This window comes from Curcuma longa, chromosome 21, assembly GCF_044706935.1.
Source record: "Curcuma longa cultivar G26 ecotype Majalengka, Jawa Barat chromosome 21, ITB_CL_G26_1.1, whole genome shotgun sequence".
NCBI classification, from domain to species: domain Eukaryota; kingdom Viridiplantae; phylum Streptophyta; class Magnoliopsida; order Zingiberales; family Zingiberaceae; genus Curcuma; species Curcuma longa.
The window spans coordinates 1,325,558-1,351,934 of record NC_133881.1 but is presented as its reverse complement, the minus strand read 5'-3'; the positions used below and the strand labels follow the sequence as shown (position 1 = coordinate 1,351,934).

Sequence of the window (26,377 nt, the reverse complement as noted above, 5' to 3'; positions counted from 1 at the left end):
GAAATATTCTCACTCATTTTATCTTTCAGAAAAGAAAAGAAAAAAAATATCCTCACGTTTGTGATTTTTCTTTATCCATTCTTCATCTAGAACACTGTTTTTTTGCAACTGTTTACGCTTGCTGTCAATTTAAACAAGACAAATATATAAATAACAAAGTTGAAATAATATACAGAATCCTAAAAGTTAATTTTCAGTATAATATGTATTTATTTCTTAATAATAATCTATATGTTACAGATATGTTATTTAATATATAATTAATATGTTATTATTGTTTAATACTTATTTGAGTTTGCTAAATGAACCATGTCATATAATAGATTTATCACCTGCTTTTAATTCATTGAATTTTCATTTGCAGTAATAGTTATTGTTCGATTGTACAACTGATCTGTTCTTTCTTCACTTATTATCACAGGTGAAAGACTTATGTTTGCTTCTATTTCTGCATTTCCTGCACACAATTACTGGAAGACGAGAAAGCCCACGGACTCAGTTGAGAAATTTCTACAAATCCAACAAGGAGCTTTTGCAGTTAATTATTTATCAGCCTTTGTTATATACATGATGATCTAAAAGCTAGAAATTCTTCTGTTCAACTTATCAAACCATGTTACTAGTTTAAGAGACCAATAATTGCTTACTCATCTAAATTTATATTTTAGAACCTGTTTATTATATTAGCCTATGAATGCACTAGTCTGTCACACTAGGTATTTTGTATGAGAATTCCCATAGAAAGAACTTGTGCTGTTGACGCCTTGATTCCAATTTTTGTCTGTTTTGATATTCCTATTTCATATATATTATATATGTTGCTTTCTCAAGATATGGATTTGGAACAAGGGTGATTTCCTTAGCTGGAACACATTTGATTAATAAATAAGGAGGGCCTTCAGTATCTAGGTGCCATGTGCAAATTATTCATAAAGCTATTAATTTGTAAATGCGTTTTAACACAAAGATGTGTTATAAATTTTAGAATGAAATGATGAAACATTGGGCCAGCCAGTATTACTGCATTTTGCCTTTCTCTTCAAAGTTTACCCTGACCAGGTTGAGATTAAATTGTCAGGCCACCAATGGTCCAAAGTTTGTTTGCTAGTCGAGCCAATGTTCTTTTTCCCTTTTACTCGATGAATCCTTTTTCATAAACATGATGTGTGTTTGTCTAACTAGTACATGCCTTCCTGTCATAGGCAAACCTGATGTAGATTTCATGATGATTCATGTTGTAAAAATTATAAGACGTTCATTTCATCTAAGAGAATGGAGGCCAGACAGGTGATGCTTAAACTTACTTTTTCCTCTGCTTTGTTCCTCTGGTTATGCAAAATATATATATATATATATATATTTTTTCTGCTAAACAAATTCAGTAATCCTCTGTAATTCAGAAATTTTTATCTGATTATAAAGGAATGCTGTCATTTTTTTGCACAATGGTTCTTGTTTCACTTTTGTTAACATGAATGCTGTTTTTCTTGTACAATGGTCCTTGAAATTGGCAAGCAGTTCTGTTTTTCTTGGTGAAAAAGCTTGAAGACCTGATTTACAGTGAGCTATAGAGTGTGCCAGTTCATTTCAACAGTGGTTAGAGTACCTATAATTCAACCTATTTGCGCCTTGCTATTATTTAAGAAAACTTAGATTTCTTCGTTTCATAATAAATTTTGCCGATCTGGATCAGTACTAGAATACTGACAATTCTCCCATTACACTTCCAACAGGACCAATTCGCTTTGGTCCTTTTCTAGCTCTCCTTTTGATCTTTTACTCGTAAAGAAACTCATTTACTGCCACATCTCTGCTAACCTGATTTTACAGCCTATCGGGAGCTTGAAGTCGGGGAAGCGATCGGTAAATGGAACACTATAAGACAGATTCTTCTACTTTGGAGCAGGAAGATATCGATCACATTTACAAGAACAGTGTGTGAATGTAATCTGACAGACAACGAAAGCCTGGTACATATAGTATATAATTAACCTGCATGTGCCTCTGTTCCTGTGCACTTTATCTTGTGCGTTTGCATCCATCTAAACATACATTGCTACTGACGCTGAAGATTACTGCATCATCGTCTGCTGCAGATCGATCCATGACAAGACCATCCATATTATTAATAATGCTCATCCATCGCATCTACCAGTATACTCCCCAGTTTTCTTTTCCCCACCCACGAACCTCGTCACAGTGAGCCACCACAATCAACATCTGTTTCAGCACTCAGCAAAATGATATATGCTACTTTCTTTCTTTAGTTTCTGCAGCTTCTCTTGTGCTTGTTCGGCGCCGGTCACCGCGTTCAGTGCACGTACCAGTCAATGGTCAAACGCCCTGACGACAGACCCAATGCCCCCCATTCTTCATCAACATCGTTCTTCATTGCTCTGTCCATGAAAAATAAACAAAAGTGAGAAACGAAAGAAAAAGACAGATGCACATTGGGGCTGAAAGGTTGGTGGTGCCAGTGAAGAAGGGATGAGGGCGAAGAGACCAGGGTGAGGAAATAATTGTACCAGAAGAATCATGGTTGGGTCCCTGCGGACGTAGAGCATTACATTGAGCCTTCAAGTACTACCAAATTGTATACAAGAGATGTCACTTTTTGTCGGCTTGTGGGACCTCGACCTGGAGCTTCAAAAGCCGGCCGGGCTGGCAAGCACACATATTACAGCACTCGATCGCAAGGACATCTTGTCGTCTCCTGACCCAAAGTAAGTGCATTTTTTTTCTTCTTCACTAAACAACTGTCTATTTAGACAACCAGACCGATGGATCCGTCGAATCCAAAACACTGGATTCAGTCGGGAAAACGGCGAACTTAATTGGGAACCGGTTAGATTCCATTAATTTATATATATAAATATAAAGAAGTATTTTTGTCTCCCATCAGACAGAAAAAACATGAAAAACAGTACCTGGACAGAAGTCTTTCATTTTCGTTCATACGTTCTTCCTTCCGCATAGCTATTATCTCTCTATCTATGCGTGCTTTTCTTCCGCATGCCCATCTATTGGCCACAGAAGCTGAGCCAGGAAGGGACCCACGACGCCCAGGCGCCCATGACGCTACTATTTTTTTATTATTTTTTCTAGGAGACGATGAGAAGAAAGAACTGAGCTGAGGTGGCCCGTGGACGTAGGACCACGTGCGCGCGCTTCGTCCTCCTTTATTTTCTCTGACTCCTTTTACAGTTTTACCAGCTTTTTTATGATCGGTGTTGGCTCTCGGGGGGAAACGCCTTAAAAGTGCAATTTGATCGTGATGGGAAAGGATTTCTCGAGTGGATAATCACGTAAAATTTTGATGGGAAAGAAAAAGGTGAAGGCACGGATTTAACTGATGGAGGTTGAAGTTCTCAGGAAGAAAGAGGAGAGGAGTGAAGGAGGTGGAGTTGGGATCTCTCTGTTTCTATGCGTGCACGTCTTCCGATGACTTGGTGGGGACACGACTGCGACCGAGTTTGGCGCCGTTAAACGCGAAATGTTTTATACTATTCCAGATACCTTTGTCCAAAAGACCAAAACGCCCTCGCCAACCTTCGGCATACACAACACTGCCACCGATTTAAAATATTTTTTTCTTCTTCTTCTATGTGAAAGTCAGTTCCAAAAACAGAGACTGTCTTGTTCCTTGGAAGCCTCGAGCGATGAATGAATAAAGGGAGGAGCAAGTATGGATGAATGAATGAATGAATGATGATTGTTGTGATTACAGGATCTTAAGAAGTTGGAATTGTCCTGCGGCACTGGGTACGAGCCCTGGCAATACAGTCACTCTCCATGCTCTGTCGGGGCATTTGGGGGAAGGAAAGTTGTGATTTGAATGGACTGTTTGCTTGTGATGGAAGTGAAACAGTACTAGCAGCGTTTTCAGAAAAGATTTGCAGAAGAGCATCATGTTTTTTTTTTGTTTATTTTTTTTTTTAAAACAGAGCTGCATGAGTAGAACTTATATCATGGCAGTGGAAAGCGCTCACTGTTGCTGTTGCTGTTGCTGTTGCTGTTGCTTTTGTTGTCAGAGAGCGTGGAAAGATATAAAGGACAGCCTTCTTTTGTTTGCCTTTTGGTGTCTCATCTCTCTAATATCTTCTGCTTGGTCCACTCCCAATCATGTTTTTGACTGCCCTGTACCTGTAATATTGCTTCTTTAATTACGATTGAAGGAGTTAATGAAACTAGCAACCAAGTTTACATTTATCTTTCTTTTCTGCAAACGTATGGCTGTCAATTATAAAAAACTATTCATTTTCACTCTACTAAAACATATGGAATGCACAATGCACATTTTTTTATTAAAAAAGGATTATAAATTGAGTTAATAACAAGTAAAAGATACTTGGAGTGACTTTGAGGTGATCTTTAAGTTATATATATATATAATTGGATATGTGGAAATTAATGACTGTTCATGCATTAAATGGCCAATAAAGTAGCTATTAACATGTGGAAATTTATTGACAGGGTGACCAACAAAGAAAATCATGAACATAAATGAATTGAAATGAATCAATCAGCTTAGATCTCGTTACCAGTTATCGAAAGTTTGAGTAAGAATGGATGCAATGAAGCTAAAGGTTTTTCTTGTTTTTAGCATTTATTAAATATGTATAAATTATTAGAAAAAAACTATGGAATAATATTTTTCTGGATATAATAATAATGAATGACATTTTTGTAAATATTCCATGTACTATGGCTATTTAAACTACACAGGCCTTGCTTCTTTCCTATATTCAAGTCTGGTTTGACCATCCCTGTACTCTCTCCCCCTCTCTCTCTTCTCTGCACCTTTATAAGCCATACTTGCTCTATCGCCTGCCCTGTTTCTCTCTCTCTCTCTCTGAAATCCATAGACGGCCCGAGAAGAGGAGGGAAAGATCGAAAAGATTGCGCCTTTGATCCGGACTCATTTTGGCGGCACGGATCTCACTCTGATCGTACGGCGGAAGACGGGCGTGTCGGCAGCGCTACGTCGGTAATTCCTCAGGAAATGGTGGTGAAGGAATCGGCTTTCCCCCCGTTTGTCTTCTAGTCTCTCTGCGCGCATGTGGGCGTTTGAATCGGGGGAGAAGTGAACTTTGCTATCGTCCTGCGTAATTGAGTTGCTTCAACGAAGAGTAAGAAGAAAGAGGGAAAAGAAGAACAGTACGATTCCTCTTCGAGCCGTTGCGTGCAACTATTCCCTTCTTTTATTCTCTGTTTTAAGGGTACTTGGCCTTTTCATTGTTCGTGTTTGAGGAATATATTTTTCTTTTTCGCAAACTCACCTATTTTTTCACGGTGCTTCTTAACTTCTCTGGCCGTTTTATCTTTGTGATCTGGAAAAGTTGGCTCTTTTTTTTTTTTAGTATGAAAAGCGTATTCTCTTTCGGTATCACTTTCCGTGGCTGCCATGAGTTCTTTTGGTTTCTTCCATTGTTGATGATAATATTAACTTTATTCGAACCATGCGTACCTGTTTTTTTTTTTTTTTTTGTTGAAGTTATCAGTCAAATAAATGACCACGGGTGTTGGATTTGAAACAATCTATCTTTGCTATGCATTGACTGCTGCATCTGACCTTTGCAATTTAGAATGGAAACGTTATTTATTGTGTTAGGGTCCAGGAATTTATAATTTTTATCAATGTAAACCTTTCAACTTTCTTTTAGGTAGTCTTCTTTTTGTGGGATAGGGTTGCTTTTCCGGATCATGCGTGTATATCTCCATGTTAATTTTTTTTTTTCAGATGATACATCATACATTGGTATTTTTTTGTTAAAAAGCTCTATTTGATTTTCTGTGCCCGTACGACCAATTATTCAAATGATTGGCTATCTTATATTTCAAGTTTCTTCCACGGAACATTGAATTATTGGTATGGTTTTGGAAATTCTTTTTTTTTTCTGCCAGAAATGTTTCTGCAAGTTGTGTTTCTATGCTATTTCTGATATCTAAAGTTTGCTAATTCTTTGTTTGTTATTATGCAGCTTTCTTGGGGATCATGGAGGCCAATGGCCAAGGAAAAACATCAAGAAGAGACTGCAAAATTCGAGAAGAGAATGGTGCCAAATTTCAAAGTGATTTTGGTGAACTTGATCCATGGACAGCTTGGGCTTACAAGCCACGCACAATAACTTTACTGTTTGTTGGAACATGTTTATTAGTGTGAGTGCTGCATCCTACAATTTTGATAGTTCTCTGGTACAAGATAATCTGTTTCTTTGGCTATCTATATAGATATTTATATTATGTATGTTTCTGGCTTACTTTCTTACTTCCCTCTTCTGTGTTTTTCAATTTTAAGTCCAAGGGAAGTGATAGATTCCTTGCACTAACTTAAATTTGTAATTGATTGACAAGTAATTAGGTGAACAATTTTCTTGCACGCGAGCTATGTAGATAAGGTAAGAACACATGATAGATTTAATGAGCCAAGAATAGTTCTACAATTTGCTTATGGTTTAAGCCCACGCCTTAATTGGAGGAGATGAATGATTGGCTGAACTAATTAGCATGGAAAAGAATGGTTTGCCATAATTTGAAGAATGATGTGTTGGATAGAAGTTTAGTATGTTACAATAGTGAAATATCTACTACTTGATAAATTTTAATTTGGTTTACAGGATTGCATTTTAATTATCTCTGGCTATGTGGTCTCTGTGAACTGGTTGGTGTTGTTTTGGACCACAGCATTGATCATTAGAGTGATGTAAATTAGGAAGATTGGATGTGTAAACTTTTGATTAAATAAATCTGCATGTCTCGTCTCTCAAAATATTTTTTTTATAGAAAAAAAACTGCAGACCTATTATATATGCAGTTGTAAAGTCTTACCAAGAGCCTGGTTTGCTATGAATTGTTACGCAATTATGTCTGATTTGTTTAAAGAATACCAACTAGGACTAAACAAGAGATCAAATGATCTTGTAACATATGTTTTTGTGGAATGCTTGAAGGGTTTATCATCTGTCGGCCGGTTCATATGCTAAACCCTTTTTTTCAGTTGGGCAAGTGGAGCACTAGATCCTGAAAGCACAGCATCGACTGACATTGTTACATCTGTAAAGAGGTGAGTCTGCCAGTTTATCATACCTCAGGATTGTATTTTTCTTATGAACTTTAACATCCTTCGAATTTGCTTCCTTTTGCAGAGGTGTCTGGGCAATGATTGCAGTCTTTTTAGCCTATTCCTTGCTGCAAGCACCTTCGACGTAAGCTATGGCTTCCATTTTTGATAGTTCAAAACTTTTGACTATGATATACATTCACGTATCTCACATCATACAAGCTAGTTAGAGAGCATTTGTTGATCTCTATCTTGGAATATATGCGATATGGACATTGTCACTAGTCTGTGAACTCTGTTTGTGAAGATGAATATATGTACATATTAACATGCCATGATAGGTACCATGCTAATTATGACTATGTTTCTCAGGGTCCTTATAAGGCCTCATCCTGCAATTTGGCGCTTAGTTCATGGAATGGCTGTTGTGTACCTTGTGGCCCTAACATTTTTGCTTTTCCAGGTTTGTGTTTTTTATCTTTCAATTAGGATGATTGTCAAGCACCTCTGCTTCGATTTTGTTCTATTATTTAGTGCTTTGATACTTGTCATTGAATCAAATAAGATAAAATTTGAGCCAGAGTGTAATATCTTGAATAGTGTGAGATGATAGATACTGCATCAACTTTAATTTCTCCTGTAAATTCCCATATAGAAGACTATTTTTCCAACTGTTTGTTACCAAGGTTTTGGTTTCATCAACTAGTATTGTGATTTGGGTAGAATTGAAACCTCAAATATTATATAGTCATCTGATAGTTCTGTTGTGAATTTTACAAATTTTCCCCTGGTATTGTTTTTCTTCATTCCCAGAATCGTGATGATGCACGGCAGTTTATGAAATTTCTCCATCCTGCTCTTGGAGTTGGTAATTACTTAATTTAGGAGCTTTATGGTTTGACTGCATGTTAAAAGATAAACAAGTTAGCGGAATCCTTGTTTATTCCTTCCAGAATTACCTGAAAGATCATACGGAGCCGATTGTCGTATTTATGTCCCAGAGAATACCCAAAACAGGTTTATCAATATTTATGTATGATTCCTTCATTCACCAACCTTTTAGCCTATCATTTTATATTGCTTGGATTTTTCAAGCAAATTATACCTTTTTATATCTTGTACACTAATTCATGTTAGTTTATTGCAGAATACATTATTTGATGAGTTTGTTCTTGCTCATATTTTTGGATGGTGGGGAAAGGCAATAATGATACGAAACCAGCCCCTTCTATGGGTGTTGTCAATTGGCTTCGAATTGATGGAGGTCGTTTCATTTTTTCCCCCTTATTCTTTGCAAAAATTACGAAACTTATTTCTTGGAAAAAAAAACATTATTTAAGTTCGTTAGCTAACCATTGCAGTTTACTTTTCGGCATATGTTGCCGAATTTCAATGAGTGCTGGTGGGACAGTATTATTTTGGACATCTTGATCTGCAACTGGTTTGGTGAGAACTTCTCTTGTTTTACCTGCAAATGATATGCTGGATATGAAAATGATCCTCCTACCTCTAATTTTTGGTGGTTGCTCCAAATGAGGATTCTTGATTGTTGGAAGTAATTTCACATGCATGCTTTCAGTATGTTGAAGCATATATTTCTGGAATGTGGTCTCTACCAGTCCCATGCTTGCATGTCTGACAGTACGTACTTGTATTGCCCAATGCTCATTACCATCGAAAAGTAAATACTTGAAGGTACTTAACACAACTGTCATCTAAAACTTTTAGAAATGCAGCCTTAGTGAGTGGTCCATTTTGTTTCTAGCTGAGCAAATGCATCATTGTGCATGCTTTTGGGTCAGTCCATGTCTTCCTAATAGCTAGGACCTTCATTATTGGTGGACTAGTAACCAGATGGGTCTCTGCTTTACATTATTCTTTTCTTTGTGTTTTAAGTCTCTCTCTCTCTCTCTCTCTTTCTCTTATTTAGCTTGAAGTAAACTGAGAAGGGCTGTTGAGTAATCTTGTTTGATAATTCACTTAGATTAGATGTTGGATTTCTTTATGGTTCTTCAAAGCAACTCGTTTCAGGCTTGGAGTTCAGGCCCTTGTCAGGATGAGACGTATAGGGCGTGGTATAAGAGAAGAAGGAGGGGGGGGGGGGGGGGGGGGGGGGGGGGGGGAGGGGGGGAGGGGGGAGGGGAGCAGAGGAGCTTCTTCTTCGTGAGGCTTCCTGGTTTTAGCATAGAAGCCATCAACCTCCATCACCGCTTCACATTATGCCCCGGCTTGACGCACTCCTCGGAGATCTTCGCGCTCTTGCTAGGATTCACCACCAACCTCTCACCATGTCACAGAAATCTTGTGTGCCTCAAAGGAAGCTTCCCGTTGCATCGACATTGTCACGGAAGCTACATGAGGTGTTTCTAGGTATCAGGTTGTTCCCCATGATGATCAGCGGACGTAGTTAAATGGTTTACATGTGCCGGAACGAAATTGCAAACATTGCTTCTAAGAACAAAGGTATAAGTGTAGGTCCAATATGATAGTGCAGAAAAGGTGAATCCTGAAGAATCAAGACGCCAATTAATTAGCACCCTTTGAAATTCTTATTATCTTGCTTTTGGAGGACTTGCAGTCAATGGTTTAGTTTAGATTGTATGTCTAAATCCATAGCATTTACTCACCCCCAACAAAAATTATGTTCTAGGTTGAGCAAGCAAAAGAAAAAAAAAAGGAAAAAGATGAATAGACCATTTAGGCTGCATCATGATTCATATTTTTGTTTATGATACAGGTATTTGGGCAGGAATGCATACCGTTAGGTACTTCGATGGAAAAACCTATCAGTGGGTAGGCATAAGCCGCCAACCAAATATAATTGGTAAGGTATGATGGTATGCTATACTTATTTCATATTTCTATTTATATTCAAGTTTGCGAATAATTGTGGGACTTTGGGGCTTCAAACTTATTCTGGGTTCTTGAGGATGTGACCCAGAACTTGAGAGAAATATTGCTTCCAGTGGTTGGCATTATATCTGATATCAGCAACAGAGCCACGAGTATCATGCAGAAACCAAATACGGGGGGTTAAATTTAGTGTCATAAACTTGGCAGGCTATTAAAACGATATCCCTTTTGTGATTTTCAAACAATAAAAATGATTGGCGCCTGAGGATTCCATATATATGGTTCTCTGGTTATGGTCGTTTTACCATGGACTTATTTGGAGCTGGTTATGCTACTTGGGTAGCCAATTATTTGTAAGTCAGCATGACACTCATTGGCACTGGATCTGTCCAACTTGTTTGATTTTAATGTGATTCTCGTGATGAGAGCAAGGCTGACTGGAGCATAACTTAAGCCTGCAACATCCAGTTGCTCATCGTTGGTTTTGATTAATGGTCACTATCGCCTCACACCAATCATGCCATGCTACCAACCAGTCCATCCATTTGCATGATTATTATTCTCTTTGGTTGAGTCAAAGAAGAGGAGCCTTGGCGCAAAGGAAAAGTTTGGAGTCTTGGAAACAACCTCTTGTAAATGACAAAATTGTCATTTTGCCCAACTACTGTGTAAGAAATCACTTAGGTTTTCTTCTAATGATGTTTGGGGCCAGGTCATGCATGGTACAGACTAATAAGTTCTCTATATCCATCCATGATTTATCCTTCACACAGACATCTCGTGCTTGTAATTCTCCTTTATCCCAAGGAAATATCAATGTTTCTAATATAACAGTTTTACCCTGTTCTAACAGAAAGTTCATGGTTCACGGCTATGTGATTGATAGTGTAGCATATTTTAAGCAATTTTTAAAGCAAATCTCAATTTTTGAGAAGCCTGCAGTCATATTTACTCAGAAGAACTCAATGGAGTTGTAGATATTTCTTCCTATGAAATTTTATTCTGGTTAAGTTTACTCCATCACATTTGCCCAAGAGTTGAACCTGATGGAATTGAATGCTCATGGTGGTTGTTGAACCTCTCTCAGAAAACATAAATGCTCATGGTTCATCCAAAGTGATTAATTTCTTTAAGGATTTGCTCGAATGATTATCTAATCATTTTTCATAGAACAAATCTTTTCTAATCATAACAAAACAATATGTTTGGCTTTCATTGTACCTTTTAGAATATATAAGTATCTTATGCACATCTTATACTGCTTTTTTTTTTTCTTATACTATGATCTTTAATTATAATTTATTTGTGAAGGTCAAACGAACATTGGGCCAGTTTACACCTGCAAAATGGGACAAAGATGAGTGGCATCCCTTGCTCGGACCATTGAGATTCATTCAAGTGCTGTGCCTTTGTGTTGTTTTTATGACTGTGGAGCTCAACACCTTTTTCCTCAAGTTTTGTCTATGGGTTCCTCCTAGAAACCCTTTGATTGTTTACAGATTGGTTCTGTGGTGGCTAATTGCTATTCCTACTATCCGTGAGTACAATACATACTTGCAAGACAGGTACATATACTTCATTCTAGCCGTAAAGTTTTTCATTATTCCATTTTGCAGAATCTAAAGTTGTACTGGAATCACCAATGTACTTGCATTTGTAAAATAAGATGATTGAAGTAATCAATGTTAGCTAAAAGGAATATTAACATGATCAATGACTTCAGGAAGCCTATCAAGAAGGTCGGAGCATTCTGTTGGCTTTCACTAGCAATATGCATAGTGGAGCTTCTAATCTGTGTCAAATTCGGCCATGGTCAGTGCCATAATATTTCACTGTGTCATTATACTGCCCGAAGAGTTCATTCCTTTTTAAGTATATGATGCAAGCATTCTCAAAGTGTTCTACCAAACCAGGTCTCTTTCTCAACCCAATGCCTCCATGGCTGATAACTTTCTGGACAACTGTTGGGGTCGCCCTATTGGTATGTCTAGTTGCTTGGACTTGGCAGATTCATCGATTGGTCATGAAGAAGAGACGATAATCATTTACATGTATTTCCCCCCTCTTTTACCTCTGTAAATACCTTGCATTTGTAAATGAACCAATTGCTGCTCAGACTGGAAACCAGTCTGACAAGTAGATGCTTTTTCTTTAAAACCATGTTTCAATGTTCTTGCTGCAGATTTCTTTGTGGGTGTACTGTGTACCTCTTCTTTTTGACACTTCGATCTGATTTTTTATTTATTCAATTGAGCTGAGTAGTTTTATCAGAATGGAATTGAGTCATCACTTGTGACATCTCAATTGTCAATATTATTTCTATTGGTTTCTTGTAGCATCTTTCTTGAGTATAAACTTAACTAAAAGAGTTTCTGATCAATCTCTATGTTTGAAAGCAACATGGAGGGATCACCTACCACCTTTGCATGTGCTCTATGTTTTTCTGTAGGCACTCGGCAATGGCGGAATCCGATGTTGTCGGTTGATGCATTGATGAAAGACTGAATTCTCCTAGTTAATGATTGTGGCATGTTCTTCAGCAGCACCCCTCAAAAAAGAAACACGAATGGCCATCGGTAGCCATTGCAATAATGAAGAGCAGGGTTCCAGTTTTCTTGTTCCTTTTCTCTTCAAAATCCTGATAAATCATTTGTTCTTCAAACGTGGTGGATGGATGACCTACCATGAGAATTGCACTCCTGCTGCAGCGGTTCACGGTCCCACGATTCATAAAGATGGCGTCTAGTCTGACACCATTACAGCTTTTGTTGCCACCTTCTCAGGTTCATAGCGTTTCTCATTCTCATCTGACTCACCAACTTTAAGTTGAGCCGATCCTCTTTTTATTCATCCAAAATACACACAAATTTAACTGGTTTCACAACAGAGAAACAATAAATTCCATATCAGAAAGAAAAGTATCAGGGACAGAGAGGACCATCGTTTAATCAAATGCTAACTTAACTTTCTTGCTTGGTGGCGTGGGCAACTTGTTATGCTCTTCTATGCCCATAATATTCAGATGTTAACAACTTGGTGCATATTAAATTACGATATAGTTACATTTGAAAATTTACTGAGGTATGTATATATATTTTCATGGGTTTTCAAAATTGGTCCTCTCCCAACCAGATTCTGCCCAAACTTTTTTGTCATAAACTTAGAAGTTGGGTTTACTAGCATTCCCCTTCAGCGAGCACATAAATTGCCTACTTTTGTGAACTTCGCACATGACAAACAATTTCAGTCTGAATGCAAGAAACAACTATGAATCGGAGCCGTAAGAAAACTTCACGCTGGATTCTCTGCTTAAAAATGACAAGGTTTGTTTACTTAAATACACCCACCAATCTATCTGCCCACCTACCCTATTTTTTGGTTTATTATATAAAATTCACAATCTACAAGATCCTGCACTCAGTAGACATTGATTGCCTAGCAGTACACGTGGCACACAGATTCACCACTGTGTTTTTGAAGTCATTAGTACTTGTTGAAAGATCACAATGATTACATCAGCTACAGTCTGCCGTCAAAAGCATGGAAGAGCAACGAGAAGGCAAAGATCACAATGATTTTAGAGACGAAACTTTGGCTAATTTTGACTAGAGATCCATGATTAGTGCAACTAGATAGAGTTCTAATAATAGTAAAGGAAAGAAAGCAAAAGGAAGAGACTGGGATATTATCCCTTCTCCGCTGGGTTTCTTGCAAGATTGGAGTTGTTAGGATATAGCGAGGTTTCGAGTTTAACAAGTCAAACTAATGCTCAAGAAAATTAAGCCCTTTATAGTATAAAAAAAGTGATTGGGAAAAAGGAAAGAAGGGAGGACGAGGATGAAGGCTGTGAGGAATCCTCTCAGGCATGAACCAAGGAGAAGTGGCAATGCAATCGTCATTGCCGCTATGCTTATTTCTCTCTGCATCCTCTCTCTCGTCAAGGCTCGCTATTGCTCTGCTCCATATGGTTTGTATTCTTTGTTGATGTTTTCTTGAGCTCTAACCAGTTACTGATTCTTTGTTCTAAGGAGAATCAAACTGTTCTTCCTCTTTCAGCAAAGTCACAGAGATTAGCTGAAGCAGAAGCTCATGAGGCTTCAGGAGCAGCCATGGAGAAGAGTGAGGAAGCTTCTCTGACTGGTAATTTGAAAGGAATTGGAAGAAAAGATCGTTTTTTTTTCTGCAAAGAGAAGAATTCATAGCTAAATTTAGGGGACTGAATTCAAGGAAATGGTTTATGGAAAAAAGATCATACTTGTTTTGTGCAGTGGATGAAGATGAAGAACCAATCCTTGCAGCACCTGAAGAACTTGCTACTGAAAAAGCTGCTTCGATGTCGAACAAGCCAATATGTTCCGAAACCAGCAAGAGATCTGATGTCTGCGAAGTAGAAGGCGATGTGAGATTGCAGGGAAGTTCGCAGGTCATTTTCCTGCCGCCTTCTTTGACAGATCGAGAATGGAAGACGAAGCCTTACTGTAGGAAGCACGACCCGCCGGCGATGAGGAACGTCAAGGAATGGACTTTGAAGCCGTTCCCCGGCGACGCGCCGCCACCTCAGTGCAGCGTCAACCACACGGCTCCGGCGCTGGTCTTCTCCATAGCCGGATTCACCGGAAACATCTTCCACGACTTCACCGACGTCCTCGTCCCCCTCTTCATCTCCGCCTATCAATTCCGCGGCGAGGTCCAGTTCGTCATCGCGGAGCACAAGTCCTGGTGGGTGAGCAAGTTTGCCCTAATTTTTAAGCAGCTCTCCAACTACGAAATCATCGACGCCGACAACGACGACCACGGCACTATCCACTGCTTCCCGCGGGTAATCGTGGGATTAAGCTTCCACAAGGAGCTCAGCGCGGATCCGGCGAGGACGCCGACGGGGTACACGATGGCCGAGTTTAAGTCGATGCTTCGGAAGGCTTACGGTCTCGAGCGGCCGAGGGCGGTGCCGACGGGGGACCAGTGGGACATCCGGAGGAAGCCGCGGCTGTTGATCATCACGCGGAAGAAAACTAGGGTTTTCCTGAACGAGCGGGGGATGACGGACATGGCGACGAGCCTAGGGTTCGACGTGCGCGTGGCGGAGCCGGACACGAGAACTGACCTGTCCAAGTTCGCGCGGCTGGTGAACTCCGCCGACGTGATGATCGGCGTCCACGGCGCCGGGCTCACCAACATGGTGTTCCTCCCCGACGGCGCGGTGCTGATCCAGGTGGTGCCCTTCGGGGACTGGACTGGCTCGCGAGGGAGACCTTCAAGGAGCCGGCGCCGGCGATGCGGCTCAACTACCTGGACTACCACATCAAGCCGGCCGAGAGCACGATCAGCCAGCAGTACGCTGCGGACGACCCGGTGATCAAGGATCCCTACGCCGTGCAGAAGCGAGGGTGGAACGAGATCAGCCGAATCTACTTAGAGAACCAGAACGTGAAGCCGCAACTCGGCCGGCTCAGAAAGACGCTGTTGGAAGCGCTCAAGCACCTGCCTCACGCCCGCCATGGAAGAAGAGCAGATTTGCATGCTTAAACACGAACCAATCGATTGATTCCCGCCACATATATTTCTGCATTCATTTTTAGTTCTTGTTGTAACAAAAACAATTCATAAAGTGTGTGATTAGATCGGAGAACAACCGAGGAATCCAAATCAAATCCATCACAGTACTGTAATAGTATGTAAATTTCATAGTAATCTTTCAGAAATAGCTCACAATCCTCCTCCTTGACAAGCACGAAGACTAATCTTTGTGCATGACGAACTCAAAAGGTTTGGTGTCCAAGAGAAGACACGCTAACCTCTCTCATCAACACACTAACCTCCTCATGCCTGCTCTTAGCCACAGACGGACGCATTGTGCAGTGCAGCCTCTGGTCTAGTCACTATTTCTCTAAATTCGAGACCAATCTCGCCATGGCAAGTAATTATATCTTGTGTCCTTCCTGTGTCAGTGTCTGTCGTCGTCTATGATTCTTTCTCTGCTTCGTGCTTAATGCTTAATGCACGCTGAGAATACTGAGAGATGACCAGGTGGAAGCTTTGTTTGTAGCCTTATTCAATGACATCAAGCAGTAGAGGCTGGCTCTGGCTGTTGTGGTTTGCCTACCACTTGTTTTCCTTCTGCTCATTTCGTTTTCAACTTGCTCTTCTCGTGATTCAGCTTTGCAAATTGCAACTATGCAATAATGCAAATGGTAGAACTGATCAGTTTTTTTTTATTATTGTTGTGGCAGTGTCCCCATTGGCATTAACAAAAGGGAAAGTGATTCAGAAGAGAAGAGAGAAGATGAAGGGTCCACTATATGTGCTACTCGTACTAGATCATTTAATAAGACAACTATTTTTTTTTTAATTTTCAATTTTTTTTCACATGGTTCTAGAAGGAATATTTCTTTTCACTTTCTTTCTTTTTCAGTCTTAAAAACCCAACGAAAATTTTCCCTCTCTCACTTTCTTTCTTTTTCTCCATCGCTTTAATTATACCCCAATCAATAGTATTCATTTAAACGTCTAATAATTTTAAACATTGCAAAATAAAAAAAATAAAGTTAAAATTTTCATGCTTTGAAGTTTATTTAGTCTATAAAAATACTTAAATTAGTACACTAGAAAGTATATATAGAAAAAAAGTGATAAGATAACAAAAATTTTGGCACTTGGTATAAAATCTGCACAATCCATCTTCTCAATCAAGTTCTTGAAAGTAAAGTAACATTCCTGAAGAATCAAATGGAGATCCATATATCAGTTTGCATAAGCGTGTAAAAAAGTTTGAATCTATATGCCATTCTGACACCAGAGTCAACACAACTTTAATTACAGAAGCTCTTAAAAACCCTGAACCATTATCAGTCGATCGACGAGAAGAATAATTAAACTGATCGAATAATAAACAAAAAACAAATCGCCTGGGCATGAATTCCGCTACCTATTGGATGATGTGCTCCAGTGCTTTCCACAGCACGTTCTTGAACTTTTTTATATCGATCTTCACGTTCTGGTTGTCCATGAAGGTGGACCTCATCAAGGGATAGCCTTGCTTGTGGATGGACATGGGATCCTTGAACACCGGGTGATCCCTCGGATATTGGTCGATCAGGCTGCTCTCCTCTATGCCGATGCTGTACTGCACGTAGTTGAGCTTCATGTCCTTGGCCGGATCTCCGAAATCCAGCATCGCCATCCACTCCAGGCCTCCCCACGGCACCACCTGGATCACCGTCGCGTTGGGCGGCAGGAAGAGCAGGTTGGTGAGGCCGGAACCGTGCACGCCCACCATCACGTCCATGGAGTTCACTAGCCTCGCGAATTGGCCGACGTCGGAGCCCACGTCGCCGTCGTTGACGGTCACTTCGAATCCTAGCTGGTCCGCCAATTGAGCTATTTCGTGTGGATTTGTGAATGCTCGGGATTGTTTCCTGGCTATGATGAGGATTCTGGGTTTTTTTCCGGCGAGGTCTTCGATGTTGGAGATGGAGTCTCTCTCCAAGGAGAAGGCTTCTCTTAGGAACTTGGCGAAGTCGACCATGGAGTAGCCGTTGGGGGCGCGCGCAGGGTCGATGCTGAGCTCCTTGTGCGCCCGGAGGCCGACGACGGCCTTGCTGAAGCAGTGCACCTCTTTGTCCTTGTCGAAGTCGATCACCGGAAACTTGGAGAGCTTCTCGAAGACAGGGAGGTAGCGGTAGACCCACCAGGGGTTCAGGTCGCTGACCACGAACTGGACCTCACCGTGAACGTGGCGGGAGGCGAGGAAGAGCGGGATCAGCACGTCGGTGAAGTCGTGGAAGAGGTTGCCGGTGTATCCGCCGGCGGAGAAGACGACGGCAGGGACGGCATGCGTCACGGTGCATTGCGGCGCCGTGGTGCCGGCGGCTTTGACAGTCAGCTCACGAACGCGGCTGAAGGCGGAGGCGTCGCCCTTGCGGGCGTAGGGGCGGAACCGGAACTCCTCGTTGCGCTCGCTGGAGTCCACGAAGAGGACGTCGGAGGAGTTGCCGGGGATGCGGATGTCGCCGGACATTTCGCAGACGTCGGCTCGAGGGTCGGAGAATTCGCACGAAAGTTTCTTCTCCACATTAGTCCTGATTTCCTGAGCTGCTTCGCGATCCGAATACCATATTAATTTCAAATTTATCAAATCATTAATGATTTCTTGCTAAACAAAATCTAACAGTTTCTAAAATTGCAATAAAATTGTTGAAAGTCGAAACAGGCAAGAACATTCTGTATCATGGTTAACCTCCATGGCTGTTGACGTACCTGGTTGCTCGAGTGTGCTGGTCTTGTTCTCCACCTGAGCAAGATCATTAATGGTGTAATTTGAAATTGTTGGTAAGGTCATTCTACTGTGTGCTTCATCCTGATCCGAGTTGCCCCCATTCTTTGTGCCTTCCTCCTCTGTTTCACTCGTGCTCTCTGTTACAGGAAGAAGAAGTTCAAATAAAAAAAAAACTTGATGAAAAGCTCAGTACGCTTCGACAAATTCCAAGAACAGACCGAATGCTTCATCAGTTTCCGGTTTTTCATCTTTGATTGGATCGGTAACGGAGTCCACCTTCTTCCCTTGGAGATCATTCTCCTCTTGGTATTTTTCTGAAACACGAAGCAAATCTGTGACCTTTTCGCTGACTTAGGTAGAATACAGATTAACAGAAAACATGATAAATACTCCAAATCCATCATGAGTTGAGTCAGATCTAGCAAAGATTCTCACCAGATTCCTTAGAAGATTGATCATCATCTCTCAAACTAGGAGCTGGTTTCTCTCCTTCCGCATCTATGCATCAGAATATTGGAAATCTTAAAACTGTTATTGTAAGATAGAATTCACACGAAAAAAAAAACCATCATGAGAATTACCTGATGGTCCTGATCTTCTAAACTTAGAACCAACTGGAATAATATCAACAATTAGTATAAAAAACACCTTTCCCCCAAACCAAATATTTCTCAACCAAAAAATCAAAGTAACTCACAACTGGGAAAAGCGAGAGGCTTGGAGATCATTATGAAGGTCATGGAGACAACAAGGCATCCTATTACAAGCACCACGAATCTGAATCTCTGCGTCTGGTTGGTGTTTCGGAACATTTTCAATTTGTTCGCCATCCCTTCTTCTTCCTCTTCCTCTTCCTCTCCGTCTCCCTCTCTCAGATGTTGGAGTCTGTTTCTTTCTTATCTATTGACTTCCCAAGGAGCCTGAAAGCTGCATCTTGCCAACCTCATGATCGAGAAAAAAGGGAAAAAATATATATATGCTCATACTATTGGGGTGGTTGGCCGAGATGGGACCTCACCATCTTGCTTTGTTCCACGAACTACTGGTCCAGCCTTTAAAAGTTAAGCAGGAGGTTGGCGGAGGAAAGCATTATCTTAATCTTTTTCTCTAAGCAAGGAAGCCATCAAAATTCTACAAATTCTAACAACAACTTTCGACTTCGTCAGCGGCTGCACGAGCTGTGTGTTAATGGTTTCTTAATTTACTGGTGTTGAAGATTTCAATTCTCATTCATGAGGTTCCTGCAGATCGTTTGAGGAAAACGTGCATTTAAAAAATTTGGTATCTGCCTCCCCGGTTTTAACACGGCAATTACTTTCCAAGCTTCAATTAGATCATCCTATTCCAGAATTCTGTTTTCTCTTGTAGTAACTTCTCGTGGATGCTGGAGATCATGGAGCCTCAGCCACTGTCAATGAAAGCCACAACTTCTCCATGACCATTGAATTGAACAATAATTTAAAGTTTACCTTTCCACGTATTGAAATGGAGAGGTGGCAGTTGAATTATTCTCATTGACTTTAAAAAAAGCAGGCAGTAGGAAAGTGATACCAAGAGTTTATTTTTAAAAAAAAAATTAGAATTTTGAAAAAAAAAAAAAAGCTTATTGCAAATGCTGGTGATGTATATATATATCAAGCAGTAGTATTGTTTTATATAGATTTGATATACTGCGCGATTAAAAAAACGCGACCTCGTGCGCGATCGATCCACGCCGTCCACGCCCGATCGCGATCAACAGTAGCCGTCCAAAAATCGCGATTGCACAGTATTTCTCCTCGGACCTTCGCCGCTTCTCCGCCACTGTTCACCGCCGTCCGGCCACCTCCGGCCGCCGGACCGGGCCTGTTGGAACCGCAACTCGACGGCGGTCCGGAGGCGCCGGGCGCGTCGACCGCGGCCGGACTCCGGCCCCGATTCGGTCGGAATCCGACTGAATTCCGGTCGAAATCGGCCGCCAGTGTCTGGCGGCGATTTCGGTCGGAATCCGGTTGGATTCCGGCCGAATCGGGGCCGGACTCCGGCCGCGGTCGAAGCGCCCGGCGTCGGCGCGTCGACCGCGGCCGGAGTCCGGCCCCGATTCGACCGGAGTCCGGCCCCGATTCGACCGGAATCCGGTCGGATTCCGACGAAATCGTCGCCAGAACCGTCTGCTCTGTTTCGATCGGAATCCAGCCGGATTCCGATCCAATCCGGTCGGAATCCGATGCTGATGTGTGCGCCATCGAGTTGCGCTTCCAACGAGCCCGAGATGGCGTCCGGCGGTGACCGGACGGCGACGAACGACGACAATGAACGACAAAAGGTCGGCTGATCGCGCAGCGGGATCGCGCAGGGGCGTCGGGCAGGATATCAGAGCTGTTGTTTTATAATTGTCTTCTCATATATTCAATCTTTTGTAACTCAAAGGAAAATATATTATATGGTTTTCTTCTCATCTCCAATTATTCTTTTCTTAATCTCTGAATTCTTTCAGATTTGTCATAATATATTTTTATTTAATTTCCTTTTGCTTTTAGAGATATACATAAATCTAAATTTCATGCCCAAAAAAAACTAATTATGGGCCAAATCCAAATGGCCCAAATCCAATTGGGATCCAAAAATTTTCGAAAATAAAATTTTAACAACGTTGATAGGAGGAAGGTCCATGCACCATCCGTGTGTGCCAAGTGGAACCAGATTAAAAGAATAAATTAAATCGTAAGGAAAAAATCAGGAAAAAACAAAGGGTTTTTTTGCCGTGTGCGTCCAGCTCTCAAGCGGTGCACTTTGTCTCCTTTCTAGAGTCACCGAACGCCGAGGACCAGATAGTAATGGAGCATTCAAATTCTCTTGTTGTTTTTGCCCTTCGCCTTTACCCACTCCATAGGGCTTTCCACACAAGTGTCGTGTGAACATTTATTTATGAAGCATTTCAAAAATAACGTGCAACATATATTGAATAGTTTTATACAAACACGATGAGTAAAAGTTCAATTAAATCAAATTTAAAATTTGAGTTTGGTCATTTCAATATTTCAATAACGTGCAACTGAATAGTTTTTATACAAACGCCCACTTTTAGGGGTGAGCAAAAATTCAGTTAAATCGAATAAACTGATCAAACCGAACTGAATTTTTAATTCGGTTCGGTTATTTCAGAAGTTCGGTTATTTTTTTTAAAAAAATCGGTTAATTCGGTTCGGTTTCGATTTTAAATTTTCTTATTCGGTTAAACCGAATTAACCGAATTAATTAAATTAAAAAAATAATTTATAAATTTTAAGTAAATAAATATATAAATTTCTAATTTATTAGTAAAATTTTTATAATATGTTAAAAAAATCGGTTAATTCGGTTAATTCGGTCAAAAACCGAATTAACCGATAAAATTTCGGTTCGGTTTGTTCGGTTTTTATTGGAAAATTCGGTCGGTTCGGTTGGTTTAAAAAAAATCGATTTATTCAGTTTTCGGTTAATTCGGTTCGGTTCGGTTCGGTTTTAACCGAATACTCACCCTTGCCCACTTTCATCCGATGAGCAAAATTCAATTAAATCAAATTAACAATTTAAAATTTGAGTTTGGTCATTTTAATATTTCAAATTTTTAATTTTTTTTATTACTTCAAATAATTCAATTCGATTTTAAAACTCCTAATTCAATTAAAATATAATATTATTATTATATTTTGAAAATCAATATGACACTATGATGTTGATTTTGAAAACTAAATAGAGGTAAATTTTAATATTTGTTTGATAAAGTTTTAACTGATGTAGGATCCATGATGAGCAACAGTTGAGTCTAGAGAGATCGTTTTATTGGGATATAATCAAAGTTTTATATTGAAAATACATAATAAAAATTTTGGGATTATAATATAGAGATATCTATATTGGTATGAAAATTTTTAAAGTAAAATGCAAAAACATTAATTTAATTTATTTAATTTTTATTAAAAAAATTCAATCCGTTCAAAGAAATTTTAATTTATTAATTTCAATTAAATCAATTCGATGGATTCAATTTTTAATCGAGTGTTCCGTCCTAACAAAAACTACAACTGCCACAGAAACCACTATAAAATATTTATGTTGGTAGCTGTTGGACAACTTTCATCTTCCAACTCACTGTCCCGTGGCAACAACCCTACCCTACCTCTTTTAATTTACTCGCACTCAACAAACAACTTGCTTTCTGTTACAGTGTGCTACTATTTATCAACCACCACGAACCGCTTGAGCATCACCAATATTTCTAACTACAAACAACCACTATTAAATTACTATTACCACTAACTAATAGATTGCTCTTTTTTGTGTTCTTATATTAAGACTAAATTGAATGAATTGAGCCAGTTAAAGTAGACCAACTAATCTAAATGGGTCAGCCGAATTAGTAGAGTCGATACATTCAATTGGACTCAGGTTGAGAGTGCATTGTGGTGCCAATCGTGGATGGGCAGGGTGGGAATTACACAAGATTCGCAACTTTGGCACCGTCAATCATTATGGATCGCCTCAAAATCTATTTCTCTCTCAATCAAATCTATGGGCGGGCTTGTGCAGTTTTGGAAAAAGAACTCTTGGGTCCCACAGCACGTGGACCCGTACTCATCATAAAAATATGAAAAAAATACTGGATTTGTGCACATAACCACCTCCAATCTCCATCCAACAAATGCAACTCTATAGTGCAATAATTTTCGTATACAAATTTTCAACTATTCATTTCGCTATCATTATATTAGCAGAAAAGCTTCGATGATTAATGCAGAGGAATGTAGAATGATTTGAGAGAGACCTTTACTAATTATCATACGCTAATTACAGCAAACACAGAAACAAAAAAAAAAGATTTCTTATATTTATAAACTTAAGTAGTTCGATCGCATGAACTGCCATGAGTTGCGAAGAAGATCGAGCTGAAGTAGTTTAATCGACAGATTTATCAATTCTTCTCTGTAAATTTTCAGTTACTACCACGAAACTAACGAGCAAAATCTCCGTTCTACTTCCTGAGAAGGTCGAGAGCCTTCTCAAGAACAGGCCGGAATCTGTTCAAATCCAACCTCACGTTCTGCTTGTCCAAGTAAATCTCCCCCATTTTTACCCACCCGAGTTTGTGGATCGACTTTGGATCTGTGAACACCGGATCATCCCTCGGGTACAGCTCCGTCAGCGTGCTCTCGTCGGCGGTAATCGTGTACTCCAAGTAGTTGAGCTCCATCCCTGTCGCCGGATTCCCGAAGTAGGTGCCGGCGATCCATTCATGGCCGCCGAACGGCACCACCTGGATCACCACCGCGTTCGTCGGCAGGAACACCATGTTGGTCAACCCCGCGCCGTGCACGCCCAGCATCACGTCGCACGAGTTCACTGTCTGCGAGAACTCCGTCAAGTCCAGAGCGCCCTCCGAGACCACCACCTCAAATCCGAGCTTCTCAGCCAGCTTCACGATGTGGTCGGCGTTCATGAATTTTCTGCTCCCGGATCTCGCGATCATCAGCAGCCGCGGCTTCTTCTCCGTCTGCTCTGCTAGTTTCAGCGCATAGTCTCTGTTGAGGCCGTAGATGCTCCTCATGAACCGCCGGAAGTCCGACATGGTGTACCCCATCGGCGACTTCGCCGGATCGATCATCAGGTCGGCGTCGGCGCGGAGCCCTACGATCGCTCGCTCGAAGCAGTGCACGCGCGCGTCGTTGTCGAGGTCGATAACGTCGTACCGGGAGAGCCGACGGAAATAGCGGCCGTACTTGGCATTCATCCACCACCGGTTGAGGCGGGCGACGACGAGCTGGACCTCGCCGTCGAACTGGCGCACCGTCTGGAACACCGGGACGAGCACGTCGGTGAAGTCGTGGAAGTGGTTGCCGACGTAGCCGCCCATGGAGAAGACAACGGCGGGGACGGTGTGGTTGACGTCGCAACGGGGCGTGGCGGCTCTGTCGGCGGTCGAGCGAACAGTGACAGGCTTCGTGAACCCCATCACGCCATGGTCCCACTTCCGGGCGTAGGGCTTCACCTGCCATGACTGGTGGTTGGCGGACGAAGAGTCGGTGACGCGGAGAACGGAGGGTGAGTCTTTGCCGGTGATGATTCTGATGTCGCCGTGGATGTCGCAGAGGTCGCACCGGTGGCTCGACGTGTCGCACATAGGCTTTGAGTCGAGCTCCGCCGGATCTAAATGTCGAGACAATAAGGAAGAAAAATCGAATTTTTAGATCGAATCTCCGTCAACAAGTGGGGACAAATCTAGGAACAGAGTTGCTCACCAGATTTCCAAGCACTGCTTGCGACAGGAACCTGCGAGGAGCGGCGGACATCGATCGAAGTAGGTGGAGAAAATGCATCTTTACTTCCATTATTTATTGTGCATCCAACGGAGTCTGGTTCACAAGGCAGCTTGGTGTCCTGCACCTTGCCATCTGCAGGGGAAGAAGATGAGAAGCGCAATAATCACGTAGATCCAGCTGAAGATTTCTTGAACATTGAGAAATTGGATCATTTTCTCACAGGAAAAAACATAACAAAAATCTGTTCTTGGCAAGTTGTGGTTTTGCTACCTCGCGTGGTTTCACTTGCAGAAAACTCATTTCTTTGAGAGGGAATCTCAGATCCTGCAGAGGAAGAAACCCTTGCTGTCTCAATGGTTTCACTATTTTCGCAAAGATACGATGCTGCGCTGCCATGGTTGCACCTTGGCTTGCTCTTGGAATCTGTCTCAAAAAGATTGTAAAGGAGAAACAACAATAAGCCACAGAAAACTGAAAACTACACCAAGATCGTCCACTTGAACAGCTCAAAGCAAAGATCTATGTTCCCTCTGACCTATTTGTTGAGAAATCCAAGAATAGACATCTGCTTTCGACATCGGAGAAGCCACTGCAACAAGCTTTAATCTTTGAGCATCAACAAAGAAAAGAACCCAAAAACTAAAATTTAACAGCAAATGAAATAAGAACATACTCGTAGCAGAAGGAAAAGCAAGCATGTCAGACTTGTACACGGTGACATAGGTGAGAGAGACCAGAAAGCATCCGATGAGCACACCTACTCCCAAACTAAGAAGATCAAATCCTCTGTAGATCGAAGCTACCTTCATCTTCTCAGCCATCACTGTGCATGCGCTCCTCCAAGACTGCTCAAAACTTTACCATCTTCTTGACTTGGAAGATGCCAAGAAGCACAAGCAGCTCTAAAAGGATTATGGGCGTGAAACGGATCGCAAGGTCAGGTCATAAAACATTTATAGGGAGGTGGGAAATAAAAGAGAGTAAAAATAAAAGGTGCTCTTTTATTTTTTTTAAATTATTAAAAACACTCTATCTCACTGATCAACTATATACATTTATTCAATTAAACTGTTCTATAATAATATTTTTTAAAATAGAACAGTTTACAAAAAAATTATTTCCCACAAATTACGCCAACGTATGCAAACATCTTGTTTTGTTTCTTCCGTAATTTAGGGTTGTGGTCTGGTGGGTGCATGCTTGCATCGCACCCACATGGATGACTGGCGGTGCCATGTGACGGACTAAAGGGGAAGAAGGCACCGACGCTAATATTCGACTCTGTGCTAAACTAAGTTGCAGTAGTTCATTTTTTGGAAGTAAGATCAACTGAAGAAAGTGCATAAATATAAACGTGAGTTGGCATTTTTAATTTATTATGAAAAGAAAATTTTCAAGCGAAGAGGAGACCTCCTTTCTTTCTTGTTGTTGCCACGTAGCTAAATGCTTCAATTTAGCTCAAACTCACTGCTTCGCAAGAAAAGGGAAGAAGAAATGAAAATGAAGATATCATTAGTAATAAAGTAGATATTGAGAATGATGGTGACCATCAGAGATACTTATTCTTCTAGCTGCTTGCAAATGCTGCATTGGCATCTGCAATTACAACAGTTAAATCTAAACCTGTTTATGTTTTTGGAGGGTGGTGAAAGGGGAGGGGAGGGAATTACAGACAGAAAAGAACTAGTGTGAATTGTGTGGTTCAGTCGGGTTAATACAGTTTAGTTTAATAAGACAAACGAGTCAACTTCACCGAGCCAAATTTATTGTTTTCAATGCACTCAATAAAATCGATTCAAGGTAGAGGCTTAAGAATTCTCACTGATATATGTATAAACAAATAGATAAATAAATAAATAAACAGTCAACTTAGATCGAGGAGGTGGATTCAAAGTTGTCTAGCACTGAGGA

General features: G+C 40.8%; 3 protein-coding genes and 1 pseudogene across 4 annotated transcripts; 2 read left to right on the top strand and 2 right to left on the bottom strand.

Moving 5' to 3' along the window:
• The first annotated feature begins 4,828 nt into the window (after positions 1–4,828).
• LOC141814812 (CDP-diacylglycerol--serine O-phosphatidyltransferase 1-like) lies at positions 4,829–12,162 on the top strand. Of its 2 annotated transcripts, none has more exons than XM_074702762.1 (13): positions 4,829–5,157; positions 5,982–6,159; positions 6,998–7,063; positions 7,146–7,205; positions 7,433–7,523; positions 7,874–7,928; positions 8,014–8,093; positions 8,208–8,324; positions 8,422–8,506; positions 9,798–9,889; positions 11,225–11,478; positions 11,637–11,725; positions 11,827–12,162. In XM_074702762.1, exons 2-13 carry the CDS (start codon positions 5,996–5,998, stop codon positions 11,952–11,954), a joined length of 1,281 nt encoding a protein of 426 aa, XP_074558863.1. In that variant the 5' UTR covers positions 4,829–5,157; positions 5,982–5,995; the 3' UTR covers positions 11,955–12,162. The 2 variants fall into 2 exon arrangements, with proteins under 2 accessions (XP_074558863.1, XP_074558862.1); XM_074702761.1 differs by having other exon boundaries at positions 4,829–5,219.
• A 1,446-nt stretch (positions 12,163–13,608) lies between these two features.
• LOC141815468 (alpha-1,3-arabinosyltransferase XAT3-like) lies at positions 13,609–15,658 on the top strand (annotated as a pseudogene).
• A 1,008-nt stretch (positions 15,659–16,666) lies between these two features.
• On the bottom strand, positions 16,667–19,224 carry LOC141815566 (alpha-1,3-arabinosyltransferase XAT3-like). Its single transcript, XM_074703516.1, has 7 exons — positions 19,207–19,224; positions 18,886–19,115; positions 18,770–18,802; positions 18,624–18,686; positions 18,407–18,502; positions 18,170–18,325; positions 16,667–18,004 (listed from the first exon to the last, which is right to left on the bottom strand). Exons 2-7 carry the CDS (start codon positions 19,016–19,018, stop codon positions 16,839–16,841), a joined length of 1,647 nt encoding a protein of 548 aa, XP_074559617.1. The 5' UTR covers positions 19,019–19,115; positions 19,207–19,224; the 3' UTR covers positions 16,667–16,838.
• Positions 19,225–22,952: 3,728 nt separating this feature from the next.
• On the bottom strand, positions 22,953–25,390 carry LOC141814139 (beta-1,2-xylosyltransferase XYXT1-like). The gene is made up of 5 exons (XM_074702099.1): positions 25,140–25,390; positions 25,002–25,055; positions 24,737–24,889; positions 24,446–24,598; positions 22,953–24,353 (listed from the first exon to the last, which is right to left on the bottom strand). Exons 1-5 carry the CDS (start codon positions 25,285–25,287, stop codon positions 23,182–23,184), a joined length of 1,680 nt encoding a protein of 559 aa, XP_074558200.1. The 5' UTR covers positions 25,288–25,390; the 3' UTR covers positions 22,953–23,181.
• Positions 25,391–26,377: the final 987 nt, after the last annotated feature.